A 17,601-nucleotide genomic window follows, 5' to 3' on the forward strand; every position below is an offset into this window, starting at 1 on the left:
GATTCAGGACACGCAGGAGGCGTTCCCACAGCGTTCGACGCAGCTCGAAGTTACCTGGAAGGGAACTTACTGATTCCAGACTTTTGATTATAGTTAACATGCATGTGTGTGTGTTTATATATAGATAATAAATAAACACAGTGCATACACATATATTATGTACACAAAAACTTTTCTTTTGGATGCGATTAATCCCAATTAATCATTGCCCAGCACTACTTTTTTTAATGTTTTTAAATAACATTCAAAAATTGGTTCAGTAGAAAAGTGTCTGCTTTTTGAGGCGACTTTATCTTCATCTTGTGAATAGTGTATGTGTGACAAAGCAGCACAGAATAGCAGTTAAATAGAGAAAGTTCCCCTTTAACACGAGGCTGTTGCCCAAAATAGTTCACTACACTAGTGTGTGAAGAAAAAAATGAGTTGCTACATACTAGAAGATTCACATTTGCTATGTGTGAATGTTTTGGAACAAAAACATATTTTAGTATTCTGCAATGAAAAAAAAATGAAGAAATTAAATACTAAATAAATCAGGAGTCAATATGGTTCACTTCAATCATTTGCTAAAAACAAACAAACAAACAGTCATGTTTGATCTAGTGTTCCAGTTTTTGTAACTTTTTAGGTAAGTAGAGAAAAGTTTTGAAGACTTTAAAGAATTATTTTCCTGATACTAGCAGCACTTTTCACATTGGGATGGGATCCAAAACTTTTCTAAAAAAAAAAATCTCAAACTAGGCGTATAATTCTGCATCTTATCAGGTTCCAACACTTAAATATTTACATTGAAATCCAAGAAGGATTTCATAATCAGCTTTGTGCTTTTTTGACACTATCTTTGGGCAACTCTACCAGGTAATGATTAAATATGATAGATGAATCTACATGGCTTTGGAAAAAACGTGACACAGCATCAGCAAATCAACAGAAAATGACAAAACATCCATACAATGTTTTAAGACATAAAATAATGGCATTTGTGTTTTTGACCACTGGGCTCTTATTTGAGAGCAGCTGCTCAGATTTAAATGTAATGAAGCATGTTCAGTCCTATGAGGTTCTTTATACACAATGATGAGGCGCCCATCTATCGTGCTTGTGCCAGGGCAAAAAAAAAAAAAAGTAGAGAAAGTGAGTGAGAGAAAAGAGAGAACGAGAAAAGGCCAAATAACATGAACGCTGCACAACATGCATCGCATGCCTGAGCACACCATTTCCATGCAAGAAATGTGGTTTTCCGCGACAACACTGGCCCCTGCCACCTGACGGGCATGGCAAAGATAACACGCTGCGAGGATTTGCACGGCAAAGTTCATGTTAAAGATATACGCTTATAAAAGTTAGATCCAACAGTAAGAAAATCATTAACATGTAAACACTGAGTGAGAGCTCAGAGAAGAAAGAAGAGGAAGAGATAAGAAATGACGGAAGAAGTCTACTTTAAAAGTTATTTACAACAGTCCGTTTGCGACTGGTGATTTGTTAGCCTTTTCCTGGTCTGAGGAAGAGGAAGCTGCTCTGCTATTCTGAGACAGGGCGCAACATCGTCAGCTCATTTTTTAAAGCCTTACCGTCACTTAACTTCACCCTTCTTTTCACAGTTAGCCAAAATCGCGAAGTTCATTCTACAATGTGGCCCTCTGAATCAAGCTAGCCAGGCATTGAGAGACAGAGAGAGAAACTGAGAGACATCCTGACAGAGAATGCCTGTAATGGAAGTAAACCTGTTCTCAGAACCCTGTCTAACCATGTTGTCCAACTACAGCCCCCATAGTGCAAAGAGAAAGGGACAGAAAGAGCTGAGAGCTGAGGAAAACTTCATCTCACTGAGTGATTGAGAAAGCGATACTGAGATACTGCAAGGCTCGCTCCTGGGCCCATTTTAGATCTGAGTTTGAAGCGGGTGTCCTGGGGGTGTGTACGGAGGAGGAGCGGGAGACGGCTTGATTCCTCTGGTCCTCATATAGGATAGGAACTGGTCTGGGATCTCGGCAAGAACGTCTTTTGCCAGGCGGGCCATGCTGAGGATGTGATTCCCAGTGCGATCGATGTAGTCTCTGAATGGAACAAACTGCAAAAGAAAAAAAAAAAGGTACACTCAGGATGAAACTAAATTGTAATAAAATCAATACTGTGATACTCACATACTGTTATTTAGTTTTCTGTACAGTATTTATTTATGTAAAGGAGTCATATGATGCAATTTGATCTTTGTCTTTGGAGTGTTACAAGATTTTCCTGCATATGTAAGATTCGTAAAGTTGCAAAGATTAAAGTCTCAAACCCAAAGTTTTTATAAAACTTAAGGAAGTGACTCAACTCAAACTTTTGTAGATGTCGTACCGTAATTATATCAAAACTTAATTTTTTGATTAGTGACATGCACTGCTAAGATCTTTATTGGACATCTTTAAAAGTGATTTTCTTAATATTTAGATTTTTTTTGCACCCTCAAATTCCAGATTCTAAATAGCTGCATCTCAGCCAAATATTGTCCTGATCAAAATCTTATTTATTCAGCTTTCAGATGATGTAACTTTAAAGTTCAGGTACAAGTCAGCTCACTTTTTTTCTGATTTAAGATTTCTTAGTTAAGAACATGGGTTGGATATCTTAATTTTGAACTTGCAAAGTGCATTAGATAAAATAATGTAATTTTAACCCCAAGTCTTCATTTGTCTTTTTTTATATCACATAAATATTGTATCATGGAATTAAAATCGAGAAATTATCATATTGTGAGATTGTTGCATCCTAGAAAATTATGAAAATATTTTAAGAAAAAGACAAAAATAACTTGCTATCAACTTAAATGAATATAAACAACAAATTAGATTTTTAAAAAGGTTTTAATTCTTCTAATTTTACATTTTCAGCCTAGTCTCACAATGTTATTACATAGGTTTGAGTGATTGCCGTTAAGCAGTAAATGAAACAACTATGATACAGTGGTAAGAAGTATGTAATGCCATTTTAATTTTGTAGAAAGAGATCAAATTTGAGGAATGTTATAAATTACGATTTAACTTCCATGTAAAGTAGATTTTATGGTATAAACACACTCTTTATGTTGACTTCCATCAGGTGAAAATAATCTGAAGCAGCTCTCACATTGATCTGCATTTCTGTGAAAATTTGCAAAGCTGAAAAGAGCAATTAGCCTGAAATGAGGGCACAGTCATCAAATACTCAGCATGCCAATCAACTCAAACGCCTTTGAGACTGAGAGCCAAATTATCCTAAGATTTACGGCTGCTTCTGAGAGCACTACACAGCCATTTGGTTTATAAAAAAACTGGGCTTTTAAGTACATGTCGACCGCTGGGAAGCCAGATCCACTGGAATCTGTGTGGATGTGAAGGAATAGCTAATTGGACAAGCCTCCCTAGCCACCTATGATAGTCGATCATGCATACTGCCTGTTAACATTATTCCTAACAAGCGTGGGGCGACCCAGGTACATAATGATGAAGAACTATAGGAAGAGAGGGAGGAGCACAGAAAGCATTAAGAAATGACAATTTAAAAGACTGAGAAAGCTCTGTTAAGGAAGCAGAGTTAGGTCAGAACTCCGAATGCTAATATATACAGCCAAGCCCAAAATTATTCATACCCCTGGCAAATTTTGACTTAAAGTAACTTTTATTCAAGCAGCAATTTTTTTTTTGACTGGAAATGACACAGGCTTCTCCCAAAAGATAATACGACGATGTACAAGAGGCATCATTGTAGAAAAAAAACATTTCTCAGCTTTTATTTACATTTGAACAAAAAGTGACATGTCCAAAATTATTCATACCCTTTGCAAACTGTCCCAGTCTGTGGGAACATCCAAAGTTCTATACCATTCCAAATAGCTGTTCTAAAGCATACTAATTACCCTGATTCATTGGGAACAGCTGTTTTAATCAACTCAACAGGTGAAAAACAGAAGTTCTCTGCTGTTGGTTTGTGGACAGTCATGGCTAAGACAAAGGAGCTCACCAAGGACCCGTGGCTGCGCATTGTGGCTGCTCACAAGTCAGGAAAGGGCTTATAAGGACCATATCTAAATGTTCCAGTGGCTACAGTGCAAAGTATTATTAAAAAATACAAGACATTCCGCACAGTGAAAAATCTCAGAGGACGTGGTCGGAAGCCAAAAGTGACACCTGTGCTGGCCAGAAGGATAGATAGAAGGCCATCCTGATGAATCTGGGCTCTGCTGGTGGCAACATCCCAAGGCAGAAAGACCAACGGACACTGCACACCGCTGGGTTCCATGGACGCAGACCAAGGAGGACAACACTTCCCCAGGTAAGGCACACAAAAGCCCGCTTGGCCTTTGCAAATGCTCATATGGACAAAGAAGAAGACTTCTGGTCTTCTGTTTTATGGTCAGATGAAACAAAAAATGAATTGTTTTGCCACAATGATGCAGCCTTCATTTGGCATAAAAAAGGAGAAGCCTTTAACCCTAAGAACACCATCCCCACTGTCAAACATGGTGGTGGGAACCTAATGTTTTGGGGGGGTTTTTTTAGCCAGTGGACCAGGGAACCTAATCAGAGTAAAAGGAACCATGAAAAAGGAGCAATACATCAAAATTCTCAACAACAACATCAGGCAGTCTGCAGAGAAACTTGGCCTTGGGCACCAGTGGACATTTCAGCATGACAACGACCCAAAACACACAGCAAATACATTAATGTTTTGCAGTGGCCCATCCAGAGTCCTGACTTAAATCCAATTAAGAATCTGTGGAGGGAGCTAAAGATCAGGGTAATGGCAAGGAGACCCTCCAACCTGAAAGAGTTGGAGCTCATCACTAAAGATGAATGGGCAAAAATACCAGTGGAGCAATTATAGGAAGTGTTTGATTGCTGTAATAGCCAATATGCCAGAAAGGCTTTTCTATTTATTATTGAGAAGGGTATGAATAATTTTGGACATGCCACTTTTTGTTCAAATGTAAATAAAAGATGAGTAATAATTTTTTCCACAATGATACATCTTGTACATCGTCTTTTTATCTTTTTCTGACTTTAAGTCAGAATTTGCCAGGGGTATGAATAATTTTGGGCTTTACTGTATGTACATTTCATGTATGATCATAGTGGTTTAATAAACATAAATGTGTTTTTATACCTGTACGATGTCTCTCTCAGCATATCTGCCCCTCGATGAGATTCTGACTTCATCACCATCCAACTCGATCATGGCTGAGGACACACACAACAGACAAGAAACACGCATGACAGGAGATATGAAAACATTAGTAAGCTGTGCAATTTGAGTGCCTGCAATTGTGTGTTTTTTGAGTATTTTAGTCTCAATTCATTATTCCTATAACTATCTGCATTACCATCAGTGCAACGAGGAAACGGCTGTCACATTACATTCTCATTTACCCTGCAATAGTACACAATCCCTTTATCCGCTCAAGCTCAAGACCTGAGCATCACTATAAAGCAAATGCCTCAAGTAGGGTGTAAATTGGATGTGTTATTTAGATAAAATGGGTTTATTACAAAAATAAGGATAAAAAGAAAATATAAGCAATATGAAATTATAAGAGCAGAATGAATAAATGAATGAATGCCTCTTCTCACCATCGAACTCGGCTGGTCCGACTCCAACGATAATAATTGACATGGGAAGAGATGCAGCCTGGAATGAGGCAAATAGAAAGAAAGAAGATAAAATTAATTATTAAAACCAATATGCCTGTTTTTATTCCTAGTCTCAATATATAAAAATTAAAAGCTTAACTACCTGTCATCTTATTGACATACACGGAAAAGAAGTGGAACGACCATGTCATTTATTTAAAGTGCATTTTTATGTTGCTCTAATCTAATTGAGCTTGGCTCAGCTCATCTAAAAACTCGAAAAACTAATATTGTGAAATATTATTTCAATTTAAAATAACTGTTATGTTACCTAAAATGTAATATAGACAGTTAAATTTTCAGCATCATTACTCCAGTCTTCAGTGTCACATGATCTTTCAGAAATCACTCTAATATGCTGATTTATTATCAATGCTGAAAACAGTTGCGTTGCTTAAAATTTTTTTTGAACCTGTGATACTTTTTTCAGTATTTTTTAATCAATAAAAGGTTAAAAAGAACAGCATTCAGTATTTTTGATCAAATAAATGCAGTTGAGCATAAGAGACTTCTTTAAAAAACATTACAAGTCTTCCTGATCCCAAACTTTTGAGCGACAGTGTACAATATTCTTAATATATAAACATAACATGTTTTTCTTAAATAGATACATGCATGTGTTTATACTGAACAATTCAGTTGCGTTGCTGCCTATGCAGGGTCAGAAAGCTCTTGGATTTCATCAAAATTAAAGGAACGAAGGTCTTAAGGGTTTGAAACGACATGAAGGTGAGTAATTAATGAAATAATTTTAATTTTGGGGTGGACTATACCTTTAAAGTCGTATGATTTCAAAGACCATTTGATTTTTGACCATTGAATGAATCTATTTTACAGATAATTATAAAGCTAAAATCTATATGAGCATTCAATGTAGTTTAGTATACCAGGCACCTACATTAACAATGGACTCCTTTGTTTGTGCCATATCTGATATCACTCCATCCGTGATGATGAGGAGGATGAAGTACTGCGATCCATCCTTTACAGAGGCAGCGTATCTGCACAAGAGAGCACATTGTTACATTCATTAAACATCTCATTACTGGAGGATATACAGCCAAAGCCTCTGGATTGTGATAAAATTTCACTGTATTACAACACTGCAGTCTGGGTTCCTAATTATTTTCATCAGCTTGTGAGGTAAATAAAATACTTGGAGGCCTTAATAACTTTGGAGACACAAGCAAATATATTCTGCATTGTTAATTTATCTGTGGTTGTTGCAAACCGTTCCTCCGATACAAATGAAGCCAATTAAAAATTTAATTATTAAATGCACAATAATATAAACATTCATGGGTGTAAGGATTTTTACATGATCTCTCTTTTTAGGTACTGTGTAGTTTTTAGTCAACTAGAAATCTTAGAAATCTGCTATTTATGTAATGAATGGTCAAAACTGGAATTTGTGGAATAATCAACACTCTCATGCATTGTGTTTTTTTAATAAAACAAAGATAATTGTAGCAATTATAGTTTCAAAGTAAATCCTACACTACATTTTTTCATAACTATTTTATTTTAGCGATTTGATGATATTTGTATACAGTAATTCATGCTCTTGGACAGGTTGTCTTCAGCAAACTGTTTACAAGCTTTCTTGTCAGCCAGTTTCAGAAGAGGCTTCCTTATGGAAAGATGCCTATGCAAACTGACTTGTTGCAGTGTGCATCATATGGTCTGAGCGCTGACAAGCTGGTCTTCAACTTCTGCAACCTTTAAAGCAATGCTGGCAGCACTCATGCATCTGTTTTTTGAAGCCAAGTTCTGAACCTGATGCACAGAACGAGTGCTTAACTTCATTGATCAACCCTTGCAAGGCCTGTTCCGAATGGAACCCATCTTGAAAAACCTCTGAATGACCCTGACCACTGTAGTGTAACTCGGTTTCAGGGTGTTACTGAACCTCTAATAGCCTTGGCCATCTCAAGATTGGCCTAATTTACCTTTTTCTTTTTTTAAATGAATTATGTAAAACATAACTTTGGCAGTCATGCCCATTACCTTTACGCATTTAATAAAAATATGTTCATTTTGGTCTTATTTTTAGATCTGGGTGTATCATGGATTTATCAGTCTCTCTTTCTTAGACACACTGTACTGAAGGGTGTAGCTGTTCAGAGCACTGCTACTTGACACCCTTTACTAGCCTCCTTCAACTCTGTGATTTGTGCTTCAAGCTGATCTGTGGTAAAATATCCACTACAGACCTCTGTGTGAGTAGAAAGGATGAAATAGTAATGGCATATGTTTACCAGCCTCTGCTTTCTCATATCAGCTTTGGTGAATTAAAGCTTTGAAAACGTAATGTTCCACTGAGGATTTAGAAGATGCTGTACACAGTCATGCTCAAAACATTTCTTAAAAAATTCACTTATGGACACTTTTTTTTTTTTTTTTTTTGAACTGGGAAACTATGGCACATCAAAAACACACATCAAAAACTACTGAGCTGAATTATCTCATCAAATGTACGTCAAAAACCTCAATATGAGTAGGGGGTGTGTTTGGTTGGGGGTATTTGAGAAAGAATGGGGGAAAGTCATGCAATATGATTGCCTATGACTGATTATGATCGGCTATGATTGGTTCAAATGATAAATCCCGCCTCTTGTGTTTATGCGCTTTCTGTGTTCTTGAATCAGTTTGAATGAACAATATAATAGTGTTAATGGGAAGATTAATAAAACTCACACACTTAGATATAACCACTTTGTCAAAGTCAAAATCGAACATCAAATGGCATGAAAACATGATATGTTTTTTGTTTTTTTTTGTTTTTTAGCAAGCAATCAGCGTGTTTAGCGTGTCTGTGACCAGTGTTTCTCGAGCTTGAATGACTGATAATCCGAAAATACAGTTGAGGTCAAAAGTTGCAGAATCAGCAAATGTTAATTATTTTACCAAAATAAGATGGATCATACAAAACGCATGTTATTCTTTATTTAGTACTGACCTAAATAAGATATTTCACATAAAATACATTTACATATAATCCACAAGAGAAAATAATACTTAAATTTATAAAAATGACACAATCAAAAGTTTACATACACTTGATTCTTAATACTGTGTTGTTACCTGAATGATCCACAGCTGTGTTTTTTTTTTTGTTTGTTTAGTAATAGTTGTTCATCAGTCCCTTGTTTGTCCTGAACAGTTAAACTGCCCGCTGCTCTTTAGAGAAATCCTTCAATCCCACAGATTAGTTGGTTTTTCAGCATTTTTGTGTATTTGAAACCTTTCCAACAATGACTGTATGATTTTGAGATCCATCTTTTCACACTGAGGACAACTGAAGGACTCATATGCAACAGAATATGAGAATATGAGAATAATGCTCACTAAAGCTTCAGAGTGAAAAACAATGCATTAAGAGCTGGGGGTGAAAACTTTTGAATAGAATGAAGATGTGTACATTTTTCTTATTTTATCATATATCATATTTTTTCATTGAGTACTGCCCTTCAGAAGCTACAGAAGATACTTACATGTTTCCCAGAAGACAAAATAAGATCAATTTACCCTGATCTTTAAATTCAAAAAGTTTTCATCCCTTGGCTCTTCATGCATTGTGTTTTCCTCTAAAGCATTAGTGAGGGTTTGAACCTTCTGTGTTACTTGCATATAAGTAAACTGTCCTCAGTGTGAAAAGATGGACCTCAAAATCATACAGTCATTGTTGGAAAGGGTTCAAAAAGGGCACCAAAAGTCTGAAAAACCAAATAATCTGTGGGACCTGAAGGATTTTTCTAAAGACTCATGAACAGCTATCACTAAACAAACAAACAAATGGTGAATCATTCAGGTATCAACACAATATTAAGAATCAAGTGGATGTAAACCTTTGAACAGGGTCATTTTTATAAATTCAAGTATTATTTTCTCATGTAGACTATATGTAAATGTATTTTATGTGAAATATCTTATTCAGGTCAGTACTAAATAAACAAAATAACATGCATTTTGTATGATCCCTCCTATTTTGTTAAAATAATTAACATTTTGCAGATTCTGCAAGGTGTATGAAACTTTTGACTTTAACTTTAAGCATTTTGTATGCCATTAATTACAATTAATCGGTTTTACAGCCCTAAAACTTTTTAGTCTTTAACCGTCGAGTTCTCTATTTTTCTACTTTTTCTAAGTAACCAAAATGGGAACAGTAGAAAATCCATGTAAACAGCACACGAGCTCTGAAAGAGCAATATAAAAGCAGTTTATTATTAAACTGTGTAGGCGCGACCTACAGCAAATACACACAGAGAGATCAGAGCTGTGCAGTGTGACAGAACTGTCGTCAGTGCTGATGAGTGGACACCATAGTGACTATGTGTGTGTGTGTGTGTGTGTGTGTGTGTGTGTGTGCCTGGTTTTTGTGACATATCAGGACACAAATTTGTGTAATAACATGGGTATGACATAGGTATTACAAGGAGAGGGTGACTTATGAGGACATTGCCCATGTCCACACTTTTCAAAAGGCTTATAAATCATACAGAATACGTTTTTTTGAGAATGTAAAGATATGCACAGTCTCCTGTGAGGGCTAGGTTTAGGTGTAGGGTGATAGCAAATATCGTTTGTACAGTATAAAAACCATTACGTCTATGGAATGTCCCCACAATTCACAAAAACAAACGTGTGTGTGTGTGTGTGTGTGCGTGTGTGTGTGTGTGTGTGTGTGTGTGTGTGTGTGTGTGTGTGTGTGTGTGTGTGTGTGTGTGTGTGTGTGTGTGTGTGTGTGTGTGTGTGAAACAGAGGGGTGATAATGACTTGCTGGTCTGTCCTTTACTTCCCATCCTCAGAAAATCCATGAAATGGACATATAATTAGATACACAGTGTGAGGATGTGTCAGTCCACTGATTGTTGGCTCCCTTTAAACCATTAATTAGTGTGGATTTAACATGGGATTTGTGAGCATAGAGGTCTGAAGTGCAATAACAAAACATAATGAGTTTTCGAAACATGTTCAAATGTAAAAACAACTGCCATATGTTGTAATAAACAAGAGCATTGGTTATGATTAATATCATAACACCTGTATAAAAGTGTTGAGGCTTTCTTAGCAGATCACAAGGATATACCAGGTAACATACACACAGCCACCTACGTTTATCCATTAATTTGTTTTAGAACTTACTCAGTTACTAAATATCTAAAGCACAACATTCAACATACATTTACACTCGATTATCTATTTTGTTAACACTCTAAAATCAATAACAAAATATCAATATCCAGAACACACCAAGAGTCTATTAACAACATCAATAGATTCTAAATGTCTCTGAGCTTGTTAGTACTATCTGTCTGTTCTAACCTTCAAATTATTTTACAATTCAATGTAAGATTTTGTCAAGCCTACCTAAAGCCAATGCTTGAATCTAGTTCATGAAGAGTATATTTCTAACTCTGCTATTAATTTCTGTGATTGTTATCTTACTAATATTGATTTCATTTTTAGAAATGTCTGTATCAGTGATGAAGTCAGAGAATCTATCTGTCACTAGAAAATAGTTACTGTGCACGACAAAGGTCAAAATAAATGAGGAAAAGCCTTGTGGGAAATAAAACGACAATCCCAGACATCCCATCCAGATGGATTACATTTCTCAGAGGACCTCTGAGTTAGCCAAAAAAAAAGTAGTAATTACTTACTAAATTAATCATTAAATAAAGCATTTACCTTTGCATTTCCATATCAAACAAAACAATAGAGTTTCTTAAAAACAAAATATTGATTCTCTGAGAAAAGAGCTAAGACATTTATTGTACTGAGTGGTGAATGCCATGGCCTCCCATCTTATTTTACACTGTAGAATGCACCGTTATTACTATATGTGAATGCTGAAATGCACTTAGACACGCAATTGAAGCATAATGACTCCAATCTTGTAATGCTGCTGATAGAGCTGTAGACACTTAGGGTCTTACAGGCCCACAAACTGTTAAAAGCATCCATACGATTTCCTTCTGACCTCTAACAGTGTTAAATAGTAAGTACAGTATCTCTAAAGAGTATAGAGCTTTTATTTTAGGAACACAAGAACTGTTCAAATTCTGATTTTAGAGTAAGTGAATGCATTAATATTTCTATAAATATTTTTATTCTACTCCTCTGTTCAGCTTCTGCTCATTTGTACAGTGAACATTTATTTATTTATGAATTATTCTGGAATACAATTCCCTACATTTTCCAATTTGCTCTGTTTAACAAAAAAGCTACTTTTACCTGATTAAAATTAGTTTTGTTGATATAACAATGCATTTAGTGTCATTCAGTGATGCTAAATAACCCTTTTTTATTTCAATAAACAATTAAGATGGTACCATTTTTAGGTTATCTTTTTTCAGTGGTGGTTAACTAAATTAAATGTTGAATTAAATCAAGAGAATTGCTGCCTTTCTGTTTTTTTTGTTGTTGTTGTTTTGTTCGTTTTAAAATCTGTGGGATTAATTGTAAAAAGACAACGGGACTAATTGTGATTATATTAAGTTTCAGAACAAAATTTACTGTGAATAGGGTTCATAAAATAGATTTTAAGTTAGAAAAAAAATCTTCAAGTGAATGCATTTAACATTACTCTAACAACCAGTAGAAAAAAATACAAAGTAAAAATTTACCAGGTAATATTTGGTTTTAGTACAATGATACTATAAAATCGAATTAATCAGTTTTGAAAACAGCATTTTGTCTTTATATTATAATGTTTTCTTCATGGCATTAAAAAGTAAAAAAACAAACAAACAAACAAACAAAAAAAAAAACAGGATTTAGGGCCTTATTCATGGGAATCCCTATGAAGTGCTAAACGATTCTGTGAGGGTAATACACAGATCTAATTTTCAGACTATTGTGTCACATTTAATGTTTTTACTAGCATCACTTGACGGATGATACAGACCTGGAATATTGTTATTTGGGGCAGCATGTGATGAAATATTATAGTCTCACCTCTGCAAGTCTAGTTCCTCTGCTCATTTAAAGTGATTTAAAGGTCATATATTGTGCCTTGGAGGCCATTTTGGATTCGATTATCTCTATGCAACTGTTACAGACTTTTTTGTACTGTTTTTATGTTGCACCCAGGTTTAGCTGTTGCCATTCTCTGAAATAGTGCAAAATCTACATGGTTTGCTCAATGATATCACTGTAACGAATTGCTGTAAAAACTACAGCAATATTTTACAGCAGCGGGTTGTATTTCTTATAATACAGCATATTGCTGTAAACCGCAATGCATTCTGGTAAATTTCAAATCTAAGTAAAGAGGCGGGATTATCTTCAACGTCGACATTCGGGAGCAGCAAGAAGAACGATTCACGACTGTGGTAAGTGGCTTATTTCTGTTTTATTTTTCATATTTCGTAACTGTATTAGTATATTAAGGTGTCATCATCATTCGCGGTAACCGCAGATTAACGAATCCTCCGTCCGCGGACTGGAGCACGAGAGAGACTTGTTGCGGAGATTTGGCAACACGGCCGCGGGAGGATTTCACACATTCCCCGCCCTAATATCGGCTATAGGCGTAACTCTTTATGTTCCTACGTTAAGAATTACAAGCTTCATTGGCAAAAGATGCCACAGCCACAGCCATATCACCCTGCAGCCCAAGACCGGTTGCTCACTGAAGCTAAGCGGGGTTGAGCCTGGTCAGTACCTGTAAGGGAGACCTCCTGGGAAAAACTAGGTTGCTGTTGGAAGAGGTGTTAGTGAGGCCAGCAGGGGGTGCTCACCCAGTGGTCTATGTGGGTCCTAATGCCCCAGTATAGTGACGGGGACACTACACTGTAAAAAGGCACCGTCCTTCGGATGAGACGTTAAACCGAGGTCCTGACTCTCTGTGGTCATTAAAAATCCCATGGCACTTCTCGTAAAGAGTAGGGGTGTAACCCCGGTGTCCTGGCCAAATTCCCTCCACTGGCCCTAGTCAATCATGGCCTCCTAATAATCCCCATTCATTGAATTGGCTCCATAACTCTCTCCTCTCCACCTGTAGCTGGTGTGTGGTGAGCGCACCGGCGCCGTTGTACTGTGGCTGCCGACGCATCATCCAAGTGGATGCTGCACACTGGTGGTGGTTGAGGAGAGATCCCCCATATGACTGTAAAGCGCTTTGGGTGTACGGCAATACACAATGAAAGCGCTATATAAATGCATCATTCATTCATTCATTCAAAAGATGTGATTTACGGTGGCGTCGTGCTTATCAGCACACTTTCTCGTGATTATTTTATGATGTAAAACAAATTTGCACAGGCAGCCATCTGTTAACACGGGCGCCGAAATAAAACACGGATTTAGGGCTCGCGATTCGCGGTCAGCCGCTCACGGAGGATGTCGTAGGGTTGCCACCCGTCCCTTAAAATACGGAATCGTCCCGTATTTGAGAATGAAATTGCGCGTCCCGTTTTGAATCAATACGGGACGGGTTTTGTCTAGGGCTGGAGGATTTTATCGATTCTGCGATATAAATCGATATTTTTTTTCCAAAGAAAGTATCGATTTTTTAGCCACGAGTATCGATACATACGTCCCATTCTAATCCCCCGTGTTGTTTACCCCTGTTCGCGTTGCAGGAAGAGCGATTTGGTCAGCCAGCCGGTAGTGTTGGTGTAGAGCAAGTTACCCGTACTAACTTTACACAGACGCAGACGTCTACCTCTTCCTGTTTACCAAGTCAGAGCGAGGATATTCAGAGAATGGCGGCGAATATAAATCCAGCACCCGCCTGCTTAAAGGGATCCCTTTATATATAATTTGATGTTTATTTGCTTACCCCCAGGGCATCCAAGATGTAGGTGACACAAACGAAGATTTTTAACAAAAACCGGTGAAGTCAAATAATGGCAGTCAATGGTTACCAAATCTTTAGAGGAAAGAGAAACACACACAGACAAATCCAAATTACACCCTGCGGCTCGTGACGATACACTGATGTCCTAAGACACGAAACGATCGGTTTTTGTGAGAAACTGAACAGTATTTGTATCATTTTTTACCTTTGACACACAGCCACGTCCATCTGTCCTGAGCAGGAGGTTAGCTTTCGGATCGTCACATGTAAACGCGCTCTGAAGTAGAATACTCAAACACCGGAAGCGATCTGTCGCGTGTATACAACACTCGTTGTTTACACAGTGCACACAGACTGTGGGTATAGCCGCTATTCAAAATGGTAATTACTTGCGCTTATCCTAATTGTTCAAACCAATTTAAAGCTAAAAGATTACATCTGCTTGCGCAAACTCATGCGGGACTTTGAACCACTGATCTATAATAGAGAACTGGATTGCTCATGACGTCATAAAAGTGAAGCCACCGCGCCGCCATATTAGTATTCCCTAGTATTCGCATACATTCCATTGAATGAATAGGAAACTATACGATTTTATTGAGAAAACATCACATAACAAGTCAGTGTTTTTATACCTTAAGTCTCACTGTACATTTTCACAATGCAAACGGCCTAAGCATGTAAACGGTTAATGTTGGGAATTCCCTCTGCTTATTAAAAATGTACGTTCATTGCCTACATTAGTCGCGTACATCAGATAAACAAACATACGATCTCAGTACAGTTATTCACGGTTTATGTCATTTTGTTGTTTATATTCGTACAGTAGACTAACTGCATGTTTCAACAATATTTAACAGTAACGTTATTCGTTTTGAAGCAGGTAATGATTTGTTCGTTAAATTAATAATTAATTCAACACACACAGCATTTTACTCAGATGGAAACGGTAATGTTAGTAAATCATTACAGAATTTGCTGATCTGAAGAGTCTGAAATAGATGTTGCTCAATCAGGCACATTAAAAATACACACCATGACTCGGAGAACACCGCTGACTACAAATGGTACGGACTTAAAGACATAAGCTTTATTTCAAAGATTTGAATTTCAATATAACGAGCAATATAGTAACAGAGACGTGTATTATTTACTGTATAATCGAATCAATTTCAGATACTAATACCAGATATATGGTACTGTGTATTATTTCCTGCATAATTAGGTACATAAAGAAATATATTTAGTGTTGGATCAGTTACCCGTCTCTGTAAGTGCGCAGCTGACACACCCACCTGAACGATTTCAATATATCGCTTATCCAGCCCGAAAAGACCATAAACATTCCAGAAAACATCTTAAGTAAAAAATTAATTTACATACACATGTCCTAAAACTAATCCTGTGTGAAAGATACGCTTCAAATCGGGTGATTTTAGGTCAGAAATTTACATGTGACTCAATGGCGCTCTCTGCAGGTAGGGAATAGTAAGATGGCGGATCGAACACTTCTGGTGGCTTCACTGCCTAACGGCAGTTTAGAACGCAATGAGCAATCCAGTCATTATATAGATCAGTGCTTTGAACCTATTTCCCTTTACTGCGTTTGCGTATACTACGTCAGAGCGCGTTCAAAGCTCGTGCTCAGGACAGATGGACGTGGCTGTGTATTAAAGGTAAAAAATGATATAAATACTGTTCAGTTTCTCACAAAAACCGATCGTTTCGTGTCTTAGGACATCAACGTATCGTCACGAGCCGCAGGGTGTAATTTGGATTTGTCTGTGCATGTTTTTGTTTACTTTTAAAGGTTTGGTGCCCATCCACCAGTATTATTTGACTGGCAGACTGCACTGGTTTTTGTTAAAAATCTTCGTTTGTGTTCTGCTGAGGAAACAAAGTCACCTACATCTTGGATGCCCTGGGGGTAAGCATATAAACATAAAATTTTCATTTTTGGGTGAACTATCCCTTTAATTGCAAATTGCAATGTTGCATTTTATTTACTTTTCAAAGGCTTGTAAGCTACAGTTTGCACTGTTTCAATAAATGGAACTAATTTTCTCAACACATCTTTGATTAATTTTGTCCAGCATTTATTTTGCAAGCTGTCTGTTGTTTTTTGAGTTTATTTAAATTAATTCAATCCAAGTAAATGAAACACTTACAAGATGTCACCAAAATCACTCTGTCTCTTTTAAATCTATCAGAAAATGATGTAAGTGTATCGAATTATATAGAATAGTATCGAACTATATCGAATCGTATCGTTGGCAAAATATCGTGATATATATCGTATCGTGAGCTGAATATCGTGTATTGTATCGTATCGTGAGATTATTGTATCGCTACAGCCCTAGTTTTGTCCCGTATTTTTTATCATTTTTTTAAAGCAGCGTCTCATGCAAATCTGCATCTGCATCTGCAAATCCTTTCCTACTTTTGATTGGGTAATACTTGATGTCATCGTTAGTTCGATTGGTCTTTTTAACTGTCCTGTGAGGAGGGCGGGTCTTTTAAGCAGAGTCTGCCAAGTCTAACCGTGTCTACACCGGACTCGACAGTTGCCGCACCGCAACAGCTACAGTCTGTCTACACTGGACGCGACAAAGCGACCGTTGCAAATCATTTAAACAGACAGCATAATAGGTTCTATTTAATTTTTTCGCGTCGTGTCACGGCACGCCACTCGCGTCCGCTGTAGACACGGTGTAAAAATGGCAGATGCTTCTCCAGGTAACCCCCCGCGTCTTAAAGTTTTCAGAGCTTAAACGAAAGAAGGGTTTGTTTGCAGTTTTGTGCACAACCCTTGCACAAAAAGAAGGCTTCAGGGCGTTCAAGAAAGTCCAGCAAGCGCCAGGATCGTCTCCTAAAGAGGATTCAGCTGCAGGATCGGAGTGCCACCAGTGCAGAGCTTGCTCAGGAATGGCAGCAGGCAGGTGTGAGCGCATCTGCACGCACAGTGAGACAAGACTTTTGGAAGATGGCCTGGTGTCAAGAAGGGCAGCAAAGAAGCCACTTCTCTCCAAAAAAAACATCAGGGACAGATTGATCTTCTGCAAAAAGTATGGTGAATGGACTGCTGAGGACTGGGCAAAGTCATATTCTCCAATGAAGCCTCTTTCCGATTGTTTGGGG

At 37.3% G+C, this 17,601-nt stretch overlaps 1 protein-coding gene across 2 annotated transcripts in view; it reads right to left on the bottom strand.

Moving 5' to 3' along the window:
• Positions 1 to 1,091: 1,091 nt before the first annotated feature.
• The window catches only part of LOC141333810 (copine-8), a 187,040-nt gene continuing 170,530 nt past the window's right edge, over positions 1,092 to 17,601 (bottom strand). For both annotated transcript variants that reach the window (XM_073838952.1, XM_073838951.1), the window contains 4 exons: positions 6,553 to 6,655; positions 5,595 to 5,652; positions 5,131 to 5,204; positions 1,092 to 2,074 (listed from right to left, as the gene is read on the bottom strand). In XM_073838952.1, coding sequence (XP_073695053.1) covers positions 1,886 to 2,074; positions 5,131 to 5,204; positions 5,595 to 5,652; positions 6,553 to 6,655 — 424 coding nt within the window. In that variant the 3' untranslated portion in view covers positions 1,092 to 1,885. The remainder of the gene's footprint in view (positions 2,075 to 5,130; positions 5,205 to 5,594; positions 5,653 to 6,552; positions 6,656 to 17,601) is intronic.

Source organism: Garra rufa, chromosome 4 (assembly GCF_049309525.1).
Source record: "Garra rufa chromosome 4, GarRuf1.0, whole genome shotgun sequence".
NCBI classification, from domain to species: Eukaryota; Metazoa; Chordata; class Actinopteri; order Cypriniformes; family Cyprinidae; genus Garra; species Garra rufa.